Raw genomic sequence first — 19,855 nt, 5'->3', positions numbered from 1 at the left:
TGCGTCCTCGGGCAACACGACGTAACCGGAAAGAAGGAGCAAGCAATCTACTACTTGAGCAAGAAATTCACCGGCTACGAGGCCAAATACACTCTGCTGGAGAGGACATGCTGCGCTCTCACGTGGGTTGCTCAAAAGCTGAGACATTATCTCCAAGCCCACACTACGTTCCTCATAAGCAGGTTGGATCCTTTGAAGTATATATTTCAGAAACCAATGCCTACTGGGAGACTGGCTAAATGGCAAATCTTGCTTACGGAATTCGACATAGTCTATGTCACTCGCACGGCAATGAAAGCCCAGGCGCTAGCAGATCATTTGGCCGAAAATCCGGTCGATGAGGAATACCAGCCATTGAGTACCTACTTTCCAGATGAAGAAGTAAACACCGTAGAAGTGGTCTCGGAGGACGCTCATGTCTGGAAGATGTTCTTTGATGGAGCCGTGAACGCCAAGGGTGTAGGGATTGGGGCAATTTTGATCTCGCCTTCTGGTCAGCATTATCCCGCCACAGCTAGACTTCGTTTCTTTTGCACAAATAATACAGCTGAGTATGAAGCCTGCATCATGGGCATGCATATGGCAATCGATCAGGATGTCGAAGACTTATTGATTATGGGAGATTCTGACCTGATTATCCGACAAGTCCAAGGTGAATGGGAAACTCGGGATGTCAAACTTATCCCATACCGACAGCATGTGGAGGACCTCAGCAAGCGCTTTACATCAATAGAGTTCAGGTATATCCCGAGGTGTCACAATGAACTGGCAGATGCACTTGCTACTTTGGCTTCAATGCTACCCTACCCGGGCAACGCCCACGTCGATCCTTTGGAAATCCAAATCAAGGAAAGACACGGTTACTGCAATGTAATCGAGGCGGGATCAAATACGCAGCCTTGGTACCATGACATCAAGAGGTTCCTGAAGACACAAGAATACCCCGAGCACGCTACTGGAGATCAAAAGAGGACCATTAGGCGATATGCAAGTGGTTTCTTTCTGAGCGGTGAACTGTTATATAAGAGGACCCCGGACCTCAATCTCCTAAGATGTGTCGATATCGAGGAAGCGAGAAAGATCATGCACGAAGTACACGCAGGTGTGTGCGGACCTCACATGAACGGGTATGTCTTAGCGAAGAAAATCCTTCGAGCAGGTTATTACTGGATGACCATGGAAAAGGATTGCTTTAGCTTCGTTCGGAAGTGTCATCAGTGTCAGGTGCACGGTGATTTGATTCATGCACCTCCCACGGAACTGCATCCCATGTCTGCACCTTGGCCATTTGTCGCCTGGGGCATGGACGTTATTGGACCAATCGAACCAAAGGCTTCGAATGGACATAGATTCATACTGGTTGCCATCGATTACTTCACGAAATGGGTAGAGGCTGTCACCCTCAAGTCGGTCACTAAAAAAGCTGTAATGGATTTCGTACACTCAAATCTTATCTGTCGTTTCGGTATTCCTGCGACTATCATTACAGATAACGCAGCAAACTTGAACAGTCACTTAATGGGAGATGTATGCGAGCAATTCAAAATAACGCATAGGAATTCTACTCCTTATCGGCCAAAGGCCAATGGTGCTGTGGAAGCGGCAAACAAAAACATCAAGAAGATTTTGAGGAAAACCATCCAAAGTTCTCGACAGTGGCATGAGCAGTTACCATTTGCACTGTTGGGGTATCGCACTACGGTACGCACATCAGTAGGAGCGACTCCTTATCTTCTGGTTTATGGGACCGAGGCTGTAATACCGGCAGAGGTAGAAATTCCTTCGCTTCGAACCATTGTCGAAGCAGAAATCGAAGACAGCGAGTGGGTCAAGACTCGGTTAGAGCAATTGACTTTGATTGATGAAAAGCGAATGGCCGCGGTTTGTCACGGACAGTTGTACCAACGAAGAATGGCCCGTGCTTACAACAAGAAAGTCCGACCCAGGAATTTCGAAGTAGGTCAGCTGGTACTGAGGCGTATTCTGCCGCATCATGAGGAAGCAAAAGGGAAGTTTGCTCCAAATTGGAAAGGCCCATACATCATAAGGAAGATATTGCCGAGAGGAGCATTGTATTTAGGTGATATCGAAGGAAATGACCCCGACACAGCAGTAAATGCGGATGCAGTCAAGAGATACTACGTTTGAATTATACTCCAGTAGTCTTGACACATTTGAAATGATGAAGGTTTTATTCCCCACTACTCCCCAAACACTGCCCAATTCTCTCTACAAGCCTTTGGGCCGCTTATATATATAAAAAAAAAACATTGATTGAGGCCTGAACTACGTTTGACTTGATTCCGAAAGGATATGTAGGCAGCCTCTCCCTGAGGTTCAGTCACACCAACAATAAAATCCCATTCGCCCTGAAATTGAAACCGGGGCACGTCGAGCAGTTGAGAAGTTAGTATCATCTACCTCTCTTTACCAAGCACAAGCCTTCAAATCAATTACCAAAGATAGTGGGGAACCAATAAGCGTCACAAATGGAGACCGGCACACCCTGAATTGAGAGAGATAAAATGAGAGAGTCTCGTCGATGAAAACCTTCGGGTACCACGAGGCGACGGGAGTAGAGAAACAAAAATGAGAGAGCTTGTTTAGTAAAAACTCACAAAGAGTGCTATCAAGCGATGACAGGAAGAGAAATGAGAGAGGTCAGCCAGCGAAAACCTGCAAAGGGCGTTGTTGGCCGGAAAAAATGACTCCACCCCAAAGAGGTCTCAGCAAAGTTACACCGGTTTGGAATCACAGATCCGTTCTGGTTCAGGGAAACGCAAGTTCATGGAAGGTCAGGCGTCCAGTCCAAAGAGCATGTCACGTCATTTAAAGCCAGCGTTATCTTCCTCAGATAAGTCTTTCTCGTCCCGAAAGAGACATTCCCTTCTTGAAATTTGTTTTCTCCTTTCTTTGTTTCTCTTCGAATCCCTTTTTATCTTTTAACCCCAAGTTCAGGATACACCGGAAAGGGCAGGTGGCAGGTTTGTTTTCACGGAATTCCGTCTCATGAAGGAAAACACCCCGTTTCGTTGGTACGTCTGTCCAAACTTGATAAATCATGATGTTTGATGGCGTTCAAAGTAAAGAGGAAAAAGAGAAATTTCCCCCAGCAAGTCCGCCTTCGGACGAATCCCCACAGAGTCTCTCCTTGTACAATCCCCCACAGAGTCTCCCCAATATAAAAAAAAAAGGAAAAATCCCCGTTGGAATTTCCCCAGCGAGTCCCTTTGTAAAAATTCCTCAACAAGCTTACCCCATCAAATCGTGGAAAGCCCGCTTCGAAACAATTACCCAGCATGCCCCATTGTACAAAAATCCGTACAAAGAATCCACTTTGTAAATATTCCCCCACAGAGCTTCCTTTTGTACAAATCCCCACAGAATACCTCCAATAAAATCCCCGTTGAGAACCTCCAAGCAAAACGGGACACAAAAAAGAGAGAAAGAAAAAGAGCCTTACGAGGCAAATCATCACAAAATCTGGAAATACAAGCCTGAGCAGTCTAAAAGGTTCCGATATATGAATCAAATCAATAGCGGGACTTCGCAACAGAAATGAAGACGCAATAAAGCAACCGGGAACGATCTAGGTCACCAAACCGACCGTCATTTCCGAACTAACAATTGTTCTTTGTCTGAAGAGTTGAAACAGGTTTAATCCAAGACAATCGTGCAAGAAGCGCGCGTCGCCCAAAGAAGAAGGTACATGGGTACAAGAAATATTTTGGCAATAAGGAATTCACTCGAAAGGTAAGTTTCCACGAAACTCCCTTTTGTATTTTACTAAAACAAGAAAATTCAAAAAAAGAGGTCAGTTGTTGTTCTCGAATTTTGTCCCCAGCTAGTCAGCATTAGGGTTTTAAACCCTAAACTGAACTTTTTTCATTCAGCCAGCATTAGGGTTTTAAACCCTAAACTGAGCTTTTCCATGCAATCAGCATTAGGGTTTTAAACCCTAAACTGAATTTTTCCTTTAGTCAGCATTAGGGTTTTAAACCCTAAACTGAGCTTTTCCATGCAATCAGCATTAGGGTTTTAAACCCTAAACTGAATTTTTCCTTTAGTCAGCATTAGGGTTTTAAACCCTAAACTGAACTTTTTTCCATTCAGCCAGCATTAGGGTTTTAAACCCTAAACTGAGCTTTTCAATGCAGTCAGCATTAGGGTTTTAAACCCTAAACTGAATTTTCCTTTCAGTCAGCATTAGGGTTTTAAACCCTAAACTGAACTTTTTTCCATTCCGCCAGCATTAGGGTTTTAAACCCTAAACTGAGCTTTTCAATGCAGTCAGCATTAGGGTTTTAAACCCTAAACTGAATTTTCCTTTCAGTCAGCATTAGGGTTTTAAACCCTAAACTGAACTTTTTTCCATTCCGCCAGCATTAGGGTTTTAAACCCTAAACTGAATTTTTCCTTTTAGTCAGCATTAGGGTTTTAAACCCTAAACTGAACTTTTTTCCATTCCGCCAGCATTAGGGTTTTAAACCCTAAACTGAGCTTTTCAATGCAGTCAGCATTAGGGTTTTAAACCCTAAACTGAATTTTCCTTTCAGTCAGCATTAGGGTTTTAAACCCTAAACTGAACTTTTTTTCATTCCGCCAGCATTAGGGTTTTAAACCCTAAACTGAGCTTTTCAATGCAGTCAGCATTAGGGTTTTAAACCCTAAACTGAACTTTTTCTTTCAGTCAGCATTAGGGTTTTAAACCCTAAACTGAACTTTTCCTTTTAGTCAGCATTAGGGTTTTAAACCCTAAACTGAACTTTTTCCTTTCAGCCAGCATTAGGGTTTTAAACCCTAAACTGAGCTTTTCCATGCAATCAGCATTAGGGTTTTAAACCCTAAACTGAATTTTTCTTTTAGTCAGCATTAGGGTTTTAAACCCTAAACTGAACTTTTTTCATTCAGCCAGCATTAGGGTTTTAAACCCTAAACTGAGCTTTTCCATGCAATCAGCATTAGGGTTTTAAACCCTAAACTGAATTTTTTCTTTAGTCAGCATTAGGGTTTTAAACCCTAAACTGAACTTTTTTCCATTCAGCCAGCATTAGGGTTTTAAACCCTAAACTGAGCTTTTCCATGCAATCAGCATTAGGGTTTTAAACCCTAAACTGAACTTTTTTCCATTCCGCCAGCATTAGGGTTTTAAACCCTAAACTGAGCTTTTCAATGCAGTCAGCATTAGGGTTTTAAACCCTAAACTGAATTTTCCTTTCAGTCAGCATTAGGGTTTTAAACCCTAAACTGAACTTTTTTCCATTCCGCCAGCATTAGGGTTTTAAACCCTAAACTGAGCTTTTCAATGCAGTCAGCATTAGGGTTTTAAACCCTAAACTGAATTTTCCTTTCAGTCAGCATTAGGGTTTTAAACCCTAAACTGAACTTTTTTCCATTCCGCCAGCATTAGGGTTTTAAACCCTAAACTGAGCTTTTCAATGCAGTCAGCATTAGGGTTTTAAACCCTAAACTGAATTTTCCTTTCAGTCAGCATTAGGGTTTTAAACCCTAAACTGAACTTTTTTCCATTCCGCCAGCATTAGGGTTTTAAACCCTAAACTGAGCTTTTCAATGCAGTCAGCATTAGGGTTTTAAACCCTAAACTGAATTTTCCTTTCAGTCAGCATTAGGGTTTTAAACCCTAAACTGAACTTTTTTCCATTCCGCCAGCATTAGGGTTTTAAACCCTAAACTGAGCTTTTCAATGCAGTCAGCATTAGGGTTTTAAACCCTAAACTGAATTTTCCCTTTAGTCAGCATTAGGGTTTTAAAACCCTAAACTGAATTTTTCCTTTCAGTCAGCATTAGGGTTTTAAACCCTAAACTGAACTTTTTTCCATTCCGCCAGCATTAGGGTTTTAAACCCTAAACTGAGCTTTTCAATGCAGTCAGCATTAGGGTTTTAAACCCTAAACTGATTTTTTCCTTTTCATTCAGCCAGCATTAGGGTTTTAAACCCTAAACTGAGCTTTTCCATGCAGTCAGCATTAGGGTTTTAAACCCTAAACTGAATTTTCCTTTCAGTCAGCATTAGGGTTTTAAACCCTAAACTGAACTTTTCCCATTCAACCAGCATTAGGGTTTTAAACCCTAAACTGAGCTTTTCCTTGCAATCAGCATTTGGGTTTTAAAACCCTAAGCTGAGTTTCTCCCCAGCTAGTCGGTATTAGAGCTCCAACCCTGAACTAAGCATTTTTATCTTCCTTCCTCAATTTTATGAACTTCATGGCAAATAATTAACGAAATTTTCCTAGTGAAACTGGGGCAGAAAATTTCGTTCGTTTGTTTGTTTTCTCCCGCAGGTCCAACCTCGAGCCACACGGATCGAAATGACCCGCGAGATGAGTCTCAACTCAGAATCCGAAAAAGAAAGAAAAGGACAAAAAGAAGATGTCCCGAGATGCCGGAGAAAATGGAAGGCGGATCATTCCAAGTTTCGATTGAGGTCCAGAACTCTGCCAGTCACGTCTCACTGAGTATCCCAAAGGTTAAACAAGCACCTACAACTCGCAAGCATCAAGATTCGGATCGAAGTCTCCAAGCGAAATCAGCTAAGACCCATGATCAAGTCGCAGAAGAATCATAGATAGGGATCTTGTAACTAGCAGTTGATATGCATATAAGTATTTAGTTCAGTTTCAATTTTTCTTTGGTTGTAATAAGGCGGTCATTAAAGCAGGTGACAACAGCAACAGCAGTAACAGCAAGCATTGCAATCCCATGGTAGTCCCAGCTACCGAAGCTTCCCGAACTACATTGACCCGATTCCTGTTTAGCCCGGTATATGTAGGAAATCTTTGAAGCAAGATTCGGCAAAAACTTTCAAAACATGCTTCACATGGAGTAGTCCATAGGCAAAAATCGCTTATATCCGCTCACTTTATCTTTGCACGAAAACTCTTTGTGTTTCCGAACAAAGAGGGGCAGTTGTGAGCACGTGATTTTTGTTTTACGCGACAATCACTCCAAAAAGAAATAAAAATAATAACAAATGGTCCTATTGTACAATTTTTTGGATTTTACATGGCACTTTGTTAATTATTTATAATTTTTGCCCATTTTATTTTTATTAAAGCAAAATACAAAAAATGTATGTGTCATGCGTAATTTGAACCGGGATCCGTTCGTTAAATAGAAAATCATAAATAGGCATCTTTGTCCGTGATTGTGTTTTTGTTTGATTTTACCTGTTTTAAATATTTTAATATGTGTGTGCAAATAATTGTATTAAGTGTTTATTTAATTTAAATTTGATTCACTTAGGTTTTGTTTTTAAAATAAAGAAGAAAATAAAATAATAATAAAAGGAACTTGGGCCAGTCCAATTTTAAACAAATTGGCCCAAACAAACTCAGCCCAAAACCCATGCTTGCCCGGTCCGTGACCAGCCTACTTCAAGAACGTCCAAACGACGTCGTTTTAATCCAGGCTGATCTGAGCCGTTGATCTCTGAAAGATCAACGGCCAAGATCTCTCACCCCGAACCCACTAACAGACCCGACCCGTCTCACCCGGACCGACCTCAACCCTTTACCCTTGAAACGACGTCGTTCCCTGTTAGTCGAAGGATCCTGGCCCTTCATCATGTCTCATCCAACGGCCAGGATCCACCTATCCACTAACTATATAAACCTACAACCATACCCCGCCCCCCTATACAATACCCCAGCCTTCGTCTTCACCAGACCCTTCCCCTTCAAACCCTAGCCGCCCCTGCATACTTTCACCATGAAAAGCCGGCGGCATGGACGCCGGTGACCCCACCCTTAACATCGTAGATGCTCCTCACCATCCTGAACCCAAATCCACCAATCACACACTTCGAATCCCCTCCCACCTTCTCGAATCTTCATTTGAAGATTCGAGTCGGAACCTGATTTACACCAGTCGGCCTCAACTTCACACCAGACACTCCCCAGACCCCCTCGTGACCAAACCATGCTTGGTTTGGTCCGAATCTGACCAGGGAAGCATGAATCCCGGATCTAATTTTTGGAACCTTAGGGTTCCTCGTCACTGGTCCGTATCTCGTTTAAACCAAGAGATTAAGGTCTAATGGACCTTAATCGAAGTGTTTCTCATATGAGAAACACTTCGATTAAAGTCCGTTCAGCCTTAAGAAAGGTCTGTTCGAGTCCAAGCTAGGGTTTTTTGATTTTTCGGGGTTTAAGGTGAGTTTTGCTTTCTTTTCTTTATTTGTTTTAGTCCATGTGATTGTTTAAAAGGCTGTTCATGTTTTGTGAAAATTTGTGTTTTGAATTTTATCAACTGTGTCCTGTCCACTTTATTTGAACCTACGTGTTTGATTAAGTCCCTCTTCTGTTCACTGATAATGTGTATGTGTAAGCTGTACAATCAAATGAATTTGAATTGGTTCGTTCATTTAGTTCCTAGGGCCTTTTTGTATTAACATTGCAATCTGAACCCCTTGTGTGATACTGTTAAATGTCTGATTTTTGGTTACGATTGTATGTGTTATAACTAGTATAGTCGAGTCGACATATGTCGTCAATTAGTTTCAGTTGTCCGAACAATAACAAATCGACTTACTTCTGCTAAGCATTTGCTTGAATCAATTAGGAACTGAGTTTGTTTACTTATAGTTGTTAATTTGAATCAGAAATGTAAAAGGAATGTTTTGTTTAAGTTCTGAATTGGAGGGCATGTGCACCTGTGCGCAACATGTGCATTTGTGCACCACAGGTGCATTTATGCACAGCCTGGTTCCTGCATAAAGGGCTTTTTGATTTAAAAATAGTTTGACAGCATATGCTGTCAGATATATTCTGCTGCCCATTACCCTGCTTTAGTTTAAGAAGTATTAAACCTCATTTAAAAGAGTGAGTCTGCCAGGGAATGTGATGGGGGGGTTAATACTTAAATAGCTAAGTGGAAACTGAAAAGAAGATAGCACATGGGAGGGGTGTTCTTTTGGTCTAACAGTTTGTTAAAGGGCTGATGTTAAGGCTTATAAAAGGGGAGGACTTCCATCAGAAAAGGGGGGGCATACAAAACCTAGGGGAAACAGATTTTGATATATACACACACACAGACAGAGACAAGAGAGAAAGGATATAGAAAAATCAGGAACTGTTTTCTTCACATTGTTGTCTGGATTTCATTTGTTCTTCTACTTGTTCAATCGATTCTGATCCTTCCAAGTTTAAACTGAGCTCACTGGTTGTAGTTTGCATTGGTTTATTTCCTGAAGTTTGGTCTATCTGGGGTTTCTATTTCCACTGCCTTGTTTGTTACCTGCTGTTACTGCTGCTGTTTGGTGTTGCTCCTATTGTTACTCTGCTGACTTCTATTCTTCTTCAACTGTAAACACTTCCAGGTACACACTTCTGAAATTACTTGTTGTTGAAAGCTTGAAGCTTTGAAGCAGAAATAAAAGAAATGAATGTTGATTCCTTCACAATACCTATGTTCAAAACATGGCCATAGGTTGAATGGTAGTCGGCCTGCATTTGTTTAAGTTCGTTCCAACAGCAATTGCTCTGTATAAATTAACATACATTCTGTTTGAGATGAAATATTAGATAGCATTGTTTATTAGATCATGTGTGTTTTAATGTATATAATCATTGGGGGTCTTGATTTAGTTATGACAGTATAACATAGAATCATGGCAAGCATCTGCATGTATTTTGTCTAGACCACTGAATTGTCCAAATCTGTTGTATTTGGTCCGGGACAAATGTACCCCAAACAAACTCTCATGCGGTCACATTAAGAGTTTGGCCATGTACGCCAACTCTCTTGTCAGATTACTTGATCCGATATAGGTTCGATATTGGGCTTCGGTATAGATTCACTGTTTCGAAATAATGCGATGACTTTTTGAGGAAAACTAGCAGGCGTTTTTAGTTCAATAAGTAGTAGTTTTCTTAATAAACAGCCAATTTCATTTATCAAGTCCAAATAGGCTAGTTTTAAAAATCAAACTTGGAGGTCGTCAACATGAGTTTAGTATATGCTATTAGTTTGCTTGCAACCTCACTTAGCAAATTAACAAGCGTATTCACTCGATGAAGACAAGGTATGAGGTAACTCTCACTTCATAAACAATCAATCAGGTAATCAAACAAAATTCGGATTCGGCAGACATATTAAAAATTCAGTATGTACTTGTTTAAACAAGTTTGGCATCTTCCTTTTTTTATTTTTTAGAGACAAACGTAATAGAAATGTAGTCACTTTAGGATATCCTTCCAAAAAATGAGATGAGCCTCGCCAAATAAAAAATGCGAATTGCGGGGCCCTCAATAATTAACCATAAAAAATACTTAGAATTCGGGACAGGCCGTTTAGCGAATTTTACGGCATTCCCCAAAGATAATAATACGTCGGACTCTTTAGGCGCGGCTTAATAATTTGACCTTCTTAAACACGGGTGCACATTGATGTGACCCAAATCCAAATCTCAACGGAGTCAAAATGTGTCGACGACCACGGGTGCATTGATTGTGACGTGGTTCGAGATGCATTTTCACGACGTTGCAATTCTATAAAAATAAATGATAATAATAAAAGCGGTTTAAACTTAATAAAAGCACGTAAGTCATAACATATATTTAAATCAGATATTTAGCCATTATAACAATTTAAGCGACCGTGCTAGAACCACGGGATTCGAGGGTGCCTAACACCTTCCCTCGGGTCAACAGAATTCCTTACTTAGAATTTCTGGTTCGCAGACTTCATTTGGAAAAGTCGAATATTTTCCTCGATTTGGGATTCAAGATAAACCGGTGACTTGGGACACCAAAAGCCAAACCTTTCCCAAGTGGCAACTCTGAATTAAATAAATAATCCCATTTCGACTATTGTCACTTAAATTGGAAAAACTCCCGCGCGCATTTAACCCTTCGGGGCGAGCGCGCAAAAAGGAGGTGTGACATCAACTATCTTTCGTTTTTCTTTCTTTTTGCTCAACGAAAAGACTCTTCCTATAAGGATATCATTCAAACATTCTGGCTTCCACTGTCTGGACGTGACATATACTACTAAAATAACACCTCCGTTCAAAATTTGGGATTCAATTATATGAATCATCACCAACCATATTACCCTTAAATTTGGGAAATAATATTGCCCTAGAAATCCTCTCAAAATTTATTGAAGATAGTCTAATTACAAGTAGAATTAGACTCCTCATCTTTTTGCAGAGCACTGTCGCATTCAAATGGCTTGTCGACCTGCATGCTCGTTCTATCTTGGACTTCCCATCTATTGGCAAAGCAAAAGCAGATGGAATGTCAGTCTGCATTTAGCTCGTTCAAGCACCACTTCTATTCCAAAAACATAGATTACCTACTCGTTTGTTTACCCAGTACATATAAAAACAAATGTTGCTTCCTCCATTTTTAGCGAACGGGGGGGGGGGGGACGGGGGGGGGATCAAATACCCCTTATGTGGGAAAAAACAAAAATATGTACCACCAATTTTAGGGTTCTAGAAGAGTTTTGTCAAGGATAAGATCACCCTAGTATATTCTTCCAAGAACGTACTCTCCATAGTCTATCCGTTACCACAAAGAACGCCCACATGAACTACATATAATCATGGCCAACACCTATATATAACTAATTATTAAGTATTCCCTCCATTTTAATATATGCGAACAAAGTTTTAAAAAAAAAAAAAATTGAAATTTGTAGTTCTAAACAAGCCAAAAAGGGACCCAAAGTATTTGTGTGATTATAAAAGCTTCTTATTAAGGATAAAATTGTAATTTTAAACTAAATTATTTCTAAATTTAAAAATAGATCATTCTTTATAAAACGGACCAAAAAGAAAATAAATTCACATGAACTCAAAGCGTGTAGTAATTCGAGACGATATTGAAATTCTCTGTCATACACAACCAACAGAAAAAAGCTAGCAAAAGGCAACGACCGAAGTGAGAGAAATATGCTTCGCAGGATACAGATGTCAATATGCCACATGCTTTTTCAAAGTCAAAATCAATTGCCATATTACTTCAGCAGATCACAGAAAACGTACAATAGTAAAACACAAACGACAGTGCAACTAAACCCCATTTCTACCAGTCAGAGCATAAGATAGAAAGCAGATTTATCTTGAATAAGACCAACCTTATAAAAACTTTAAGCCCTTCGCAACAGAGTGACAGACTAAACCCTCCCAATAGTGTAGTCCTTCATGATGAAGGAGACGAAGACCTAGGTGTAACAGACCTTGAAACAAATCTAGAAGATGCACCAACACTGCGACTCCTCTTAGAGACTCTCTTTGGACTAGGAGAATAACTGCTACAAGACTGACTACTCCTGGAAACACTTCTCGAATAGTTCCTCTTTGACCGCGTAGGTGATACACTGCGTGAGTAGCTTCTCCTGGCCCTTCGATAACGAGGTGAAATGCTCCGAGAAATGGAACGATATCGGCTCCTTTGATAGTAGTACCTGTCGCCAGGGGAGTAGCCACGATAGCGGCTTTGTCTGTAATAACGATCATCCAGGGAGTAGGAAAGATCACGGCTGTCAGGAGAGTAGTCACGGTAGCGGCTTCTTCTGTAGTAACCGTCATTTGGAGAGTAGGAACGATTACGCCGCCTGTTGACAGGAGAGCAGTCACGGTAGCGGCTTCTTCTATAATAACGGTCATCTGGAGAACAGGGACGATCACTCCGACTCGCGGGTGATCTGCTATATGGAGATGAAGATCGAGAATAAGATCTGCCACGACTATAGTAAGGAGAATAAGGTGAGTATGAGTGACGGTGGCGGCAACTGTAATATGGAGAATGGGATCTCTGGCATCCTCTGTAACAGGGAGAGTAGTATCCACGCTCTCGTCTGTAATATGGAGAGTAAGATCTGCTCCTGCTCCTGCTCCTGCAACTCTCAGATGAGTAACGGGGAGAGCGACTCCTTGAACGAGGGGAATAACTTCGTGATTCGCGACGAACTACATTCACAAGGTGGAAATTAGAAGACATCACAGACTCACAAACCAAGTGAATTAATGCTCAGGAAAGGATATCATACCACTGACTGTTCTGAGACCCAAATATTTTCCTGGAGTAGGTGTTCTACCTCTTCTCCTCCTAGCCTGCATATATAAGAGACAATTTTTAGATGACATATCTAGACCTAGGTGGTTTGATGGGGATACAATGTCGCAATATAAGTCTCCAATGAGAAAAATGAATAATAAGCAATGAGGGTGCAAGTGAATAAAAGAAAAATGAAGGCTATACAACCCTCTGGTTTAACGGTCTGTTTGCTTGATGTGTTTCAATTTGTTATTTGGGACTTTGGTGAAGAGCTGCTACACACAGCTTCCCTGCTGCCAAAGAAACTCAGGCGAAACAAGCAAACTTTCAACTCAAATTACTGACAGGAAGCAATCTATGATATTGATACAACTAAGAACTAATACCAGCAAAGGGAAATCGTAAACGTAAGATTCAACAAACTAGCAAGTATTCAGTAAATTCTACCTTCTCCACAGTTATCACTCTGCCTTCAAGTACCGAGCGGTTCAAATACTTGATGCAGCGATCAGCTTCCTCAACACTGGACATTGTCACGAAACCGAACCCACGAGATTCCTGGGTCCATGGGTCAACAACAAGATGAACATCTTCAACCTAACCGCACAAGAAAAAAGCCTTTGATGACTTTGGTATACCAACAATATGCATACACATAGGAGCAGGTTCTACATATCACTGTTGTCTTCTTTTATATAGAATGCAAAAAGGCCTACATTAACTGACTGCAGAGAAAAAAGGAACGGAACCTTCAGAAACAACAAATATACCTTCCCCTCAGCAGAAAAATGCTTCTCGACGTCTCGCTCTTTAACGCGGGTTGAGAGACCAGTCACATACAAATTGTTCCCTGGGTTCTCAACATCGCTTGAATCACAGCTCCTGCCATTATAATACAGTTAAATAACATAAAACTCTAGTCATCAGCATATATAATGAAGAAGTGAACTGCAGACATGTACCTTGACCGGCTCCTTGAAAGATATTTGGACCTTGAGACAGATCTACTATATCGATTGTATGAAGGTGAGCGAGAATACCTGCAATACAGATGCAATATTCGAATATGAAAAGGAATAATGACCATATAGAACCCACATTAAGACCAAACAATACCTTGACCTCCTGGAATACGACATCTGCAGTTAAGATTAAGAAGGTGTTAGGATTAGGCCTATGATATAAAAGAGAGAAGGAGCATCACAGCACATCAACACAAGCCCAGCAGACATGTGTAAATGAATCAAATCGATATCCCTGAAAAATAAGCCTAATACAATAAACGCCTCAAATATTTTGCACCAGCTTACCAACACTGCTTTAACTTATTTGTCAATTAATTCCAAACCAATTGGTGCAGGCTATATAAATTCTCTAAATCCATTCTGCTCTACTCGGCCTATTTCATCCCAATACTGGTAACTAATTTATCTTTTGAGTCAAATTAGAGGATCCCTAAATATCATATTATATTACCCTCCGTTAATACAATTTAACCTCAATAATTCCAAATATTATAGAAGTATAAAATGCAGTCCTTAGAGATTAAGGCATAACAGATTATATGGCACTATTAGAGTCGATCAAATCAAGTAGACAACAACAATTAGTTAAAGATAGATGTGGGTCAAGCATTTAAACTTGATGAGTTCAGCCTTTAAGGAATACAACATTGAACTAATTATAGTTTAAATTATGAATTATCGTACCATTTGTTGAAATTTTGATTGGTTTTCACATATATATTTATGTTCTGCAGTGGTCCAAATGAACCCGCGAAGAAGGACTGCCACCGCCACCAGTTACAGATGTCAAAAGGAAGACCTTGAAACTCATTAATTTCTATATATCAAAACCTATAACAACAACATCACACACAATTATAGCTCAAAGACGACGAATGCGCAGTAAACCAAATTTCCACAGAGACCAATCAGTATAGTTCGGATTGTTTTCTTGACTTGTGCAGAGTAATTATGGGGAAAATCAACGGAAAAAACTCATCCAATCCGGTAATTTCATATTATAATGACGTCAAATGGTTTAATTTAAATCAAGCACTAATGAAAAGCACAAAAAACACATACGTAAATGGCATACAATTTCATCATCTAATCCAGTTTTTTGCTAATTCATGTCGGAGAAGAGAAGAATGAGATGAAGAAAAAAGCAGCTGAAAGGAAACTCACCGTGAAGAGATTATGGCGTAGGATTGGAATTCGTCGCTCTATTCTCTCTCCATTTCGCGAAGGCTCTCGAAATCAATGAAGTCTCAGCGAAGGTGGGGAGAATATTTATATACGTGGAGTGGGAGAAGTTTCTAGAGGAGCGGACACGAAATCTTTTTTAATTGGAATTTAATTCGTCCCAATCCTTGGTGTCAGTTCTCTTGGCCAAACCAGTAAGGGCAAAAGAATAAAGAGACATTTTTGCTTCTTTTTTTATTCCTTTGTATTTCAATTTCCATTTTTTCTTTTTTTATAAATTAGTGTGAGGTGTAAGTTGTATGGGTCGAAATCTAACCAAGAGAATCTTGCTCAAAGGTAGATTACTAAGAGACAATTAGGCCGAAGTCGTACTCGAGATGGAAGGAACTTATTAGCGAGCCGAGTAACCCAGGTCGAGGTCGAATACTCAGGTGGGCTATAACGACTAGTTTTGTAGCAAGATAATATTCTATTGCATATTCTGTGCACTTGTACTTTATGTTAGGTAAGGGATATGTCTCGTATAAATAGAAAGGTAGAGAGAAGAAAGAGGGCATTTAAATATTGTATATGATAAGATTTCTCATGAAAAGTTGACTTTGAAGTAAATTACAAACATTGCCTTTCCATAAAGATCCGATTGGCTGTTTATCCTACATTTTCTCGCATCAGATCCGAGAAAGCTCTCTATATTCCCACATTCATTTGTCTTACATCATTGTCAGAGAGAATAATCATCCACCTCATTCAATATTTGGGTGAATCATTCTCTCTATTTACATTTTATGTCATTTAATGCATTTATTACCTATCATGATTCCCATTTCATTCATAGCAATGTCATTTAATATCCATCACATTAAATAGGTTTTAACGTAATCCCACATTAGTTGCATAAACATGCTTCAGATCTAGAAATAATTACGTTTAACTAGGATTTATCCATTATCCTCTTATTTAATTAGTTTAACAAAAAGGTTCCATACTTTTGGGTCAAACAATTTGGCGCCGTCTGTGGGGACTTTCTAGTTAAAATTCTTCTAGATAAAAAAAATAACGTAAAAACCCTATACTTCCTTGTGTGCACAAATCTAACATGGCAAACAACAGAGAGGAAAAGAGGAAGGCGATACCCGACCTCACCACCAACCTTCTTCATACCATCAACGAAGTAAATGAAATGGAGGGCGAGGAGGTAACACCAAACACCTCTCCCCAGGTGAAACAGCTCGCCTCCTCCTCATGGTAGCATCACGACCTCGCACGGCAAAGGGGCCTCTACATCCACAATAGAAGAGGCAACAACGGTAGTAAAAAAGCTGCTCGAGGCGTGGTTGACAAATACGCTAACCAGCTTCCTCGTCGAGCCCGCTCAAGGGCCGAACCGAAAAGAGGAAAGGGTTTGCGTTGCACCAGCAGCTGACGAGCAGCACACACCCATCCACCCCCCTCCCCGGTAACAGGTATTATCATGATGCTAATGATGCAGGTAACGACACCCTCACGGCCATTTTGAAAAAGATAGAGGAGATGGAGAACGAGAATAAAATGCTCTGCAACCAAATGAAAGAGCATCAACAAAGGATAGACAAAATACTGGGTGCTCCAAAGTTTTTGCCAAAAAGGAACGCCGGCCAGTTCGTGGAACAACCGTACAGTGATGTGGCAGCACCACACGCCATACTCAAAACCTTCAAAATGCCGCCATATTTAAAAATATTTGACGGCACGACGGACCCTGTGGATCATGTGACCCACTGTGTCACTACAGTAAAAGGCAACGACCTCGCCAAAGAACAAATGCCATCCATATTGCTGAAGAAGTTTGGCGAAACCCTAACCGGGGGAGCGCTGACTTGGTACTCACAATTACCTGGGTGTCCTATAGAAACATTCGAGGAGATAGCAGAAAAGTTCGTCACCGCCCATGCCAGAGCAAAAAAGGTGGAGGCAAGGGAAAACGACATATTTGCCATCAAGCAATCACCTGGAGAGGGACTAAGGGACTTCCTTGCCAGATTTAACCGACTAAGGATGACCCTACCAAACGTATCGGAAGGAATGGTCGTGGTAGCCTTTCAGAACGGGATGCATAAAAGCGGCTCGAGGGCGACCAAAAAGCTACTAAGCCGCCTTATGAAGTATCTCCCGACCACTTGGGATGAAATACACAATGCCTATTGTGCCGAAGTGCGAGTCATGAAGATGGTCTGAAGGGCCGACCCAACGACTAAGTTCGATACAAGCCGAGTCATTAAAGGACCAGAGAAACGACAACAGGAGAGACCTAGCAGGACCACGGCCTAATCGAGAGAGACATCAACCCTACATCAGAGGCACCTTCATGTCTCCCTCTCGCCATGACGAGGGCCCATCCAGGCCACGACATGAACTCACCGAAGTGAGAAAGGTATTCCCCCTACTTATTCGCTCACAATTTATGTTTTCCCCCTCAGAAATAGTCTATGCACTAGAGAAGCTCGGTGTCACGGCCCAAATTCCACTAAGGGTCGTGATGGCGCCGGACACCGCTGTCAGGCAAGCCAACCAAAATACTTAATTAAATTCTCGTTTTAATAAATTTTAAAAACTATGATTTTCCTTCAATTTCACTAGTAAAAGATAATCATTTCAAATCAAATATGAATGTTAAGAAGTTAATACAAGATACCCCATAATCATCCCAGAACCCGGTGTCACAAGTGCATGAGCATTTACTAGGGAATGAAATAAAATACAGTAACTGTCCGGAATACAAGGTGGAAAGAAATGAAAAACACCATAAAATACTCTGAAGGGGACTCTGCTAGCTGCAGGTCATCTCGATAAATGCAGCTCACCTAAGTCTCTGTATCAACGATGCCGCTATGCCACTAAGACACTAGCCACATATGAACCTGTGCAACAAAAATGCACAGCAAGTGTAGTATGAGTACGAAAACAACGTGTACCCAATGAGTATCCCATCTAATCTCAAAGAAGTAGAAACGAGAGGTCGACTTCGACACTTATTAGTAGTCCAATGATAATATAGCAAAAGTGTGAGGAATTCATGAATTTCATAAAGTAAAATTAAGCTCATAAAGCTAGAAAAGGTAAACAAGTTCTCAAATAATAAAGGATTTCCAAAGATTTACTTTTCATTGTCTTTATCAATTTATCTCTGGCAAGGAAAGGCAATTATCAACATTTAAAATTCTCAGGCAAGCAATACAAGCATGCGTATATCATTCCGAGGTCGTACGACCCGATCCAACATAAATATAAAATGTGCACTGCCGAGGGTCGAACGACGCGAACCATAGATGCATCTATTACCCCGCTCGTGAATCATACATGCGACGCAGGTACACATAGAAATACATGCCCAAACAACCAACTAAGAATTTATCGGGGAACGTTTATCCAAATAAAAGCCAATTCTCTTTTAGCGATTTAAGAAAATGAAGTTTAATCCTTTTAGAAATTCATTTACCGATTTGATAGGATTTAAGCAATTCAACTGCCAACAAGATTACAGATATTCCAAGTATAGCATGTTTTTGGGTCTTACACTACCCGAACTTACATATAATAGTAGCTACGCATGGACTCTCATCACCTCGTGCGTACGTAGCCCCCCATAAATAGAAGCACATAACCAATTATTTCATCTATGGGGACTTTTCCCTCTTACAAGGTTAGAAAAGAGAATCACCTCACTCCGAAGATCCATAACCGGCATTCCACGCCCTTCCGAAGACTCGAATCGATGCTAAATGCTCCAAAACTAGCCAATAATTATGCAAATCCATTAATATATGTTCAATTGCTCATTACAATCCAATTTATAACAATTCCTAACTCCGATCGAAAAGTTGACAAAATTGCCCTCGGGCCCACGTGCCCAGATTCCGAAATTTGTCGAAGATAAAGTTTACCCATGAACCCACGAACTCAAATACATGATTTTCTCTTAATCCCATACCCAAAACCATGGTCAAAATCCAAGAATACGAATTTTCTAGGTTTTCCCTCAACCCTAAGTTTCTACCAATTTACATGCTAAAATCCATACACAATCAATGCATTTAACCCAAGATAGGTGGGGTTAGCTTACCTTGTCGTTGATGATGAAAACCCCTACTTGAAGCTCTCCAAAATAGTCCACACCAAATGAAAAATGGGAGGAAAATGGCCATCTCCCGATTTTAAAAGAATATACTGCCTCCAGCCTTTCTGCACCTGCGGTACATAAGCTGCACCTGCAACCCTTATTTCTGTCGCGCACGTGCCACTTCTGCGGTCCCAGGCTCAGGGCCAAAAGTCGCTTCTATGGTCTCCTCATCGCAGGTGCGCTCCCGCATCTGCGGTTAACGCGTCGCACCTGCGGTCATTGCACCCCTTCGCCCAAACTGCATATGTTACCCCTTGGCCGTTTCTGCGGCTCCGCACCTGCGGCCAAAACCTCGCAAGTGCGGTTACATCAGATATCAACTATCTCAATTCTTCTTCAAACTCCAAAATTGATTCGTTAACCATCCGGAATCCACCCGAGGCCCCCGGGACCCCAACCAATCATGCCAACTAGTCCCAACACACATTACGGACTTGCTCGAGGCCTCAAATCATATCAAACAACGC

General features: G+C 40.9%; 1 protein-coding gene across 1 annotated transcript; it reads right to left on the bottom strand.

Moving 5' to 3' along the window:
• Positions 1 to 11,954: 11,954 nt before the first annotated feature.
• LOC104228057 (serine/arginine-rich splicing factor SR45a-like) lies at positions 11,955 to 15,338 on the bottom strand. Its single transcript, XM_009780461.2, has 7 exons — positions 15,215 to 15,338; positions 14,142 to 14,164; positions 13,988 to 14,065; positions 13,796 to 13,907; positions 13,473 to 13,622; positions 13,018 to 13,081; positions 11,955 to 12,937 (listed from the first exon to the last, which is right to left on the bottom strand). The coding sequence occupies exons 2-7, from the start codon at positions 14,162 to 14,164 to the stop codon at positions 12,168 to 12,170; spliced, it is 1,197 nt and encodes a 398-aa protein (XP_009778763.1). The 5' UTR covers positions 15,215 to 15,338; the 3' UTR covers positions 11,955 to 12,167.
• Between the last annotated feature and the right edge of the window lie 4,517 nt (positions 15,339 to 19,855).

This window comes from Nicotiana sylvestris, chromosome 6 (assembly GCF_000393655.2).
Source record: "Nicotiana sylvestris chromosome 6, ASM39365v2, whole genome shotgun sequence".
NCBI lineage: Eukaryota > Viridiplantae > Streptophyta > Magnoliopsida > Solanales > Solanaceae > Nicotiana > Nicotiana sylvestris.
The sequence above is the reverse complement of the archived record's forward strand: the minus strand, read 5'-3'. Positions and strand labels throughout refer to the sequence as shown.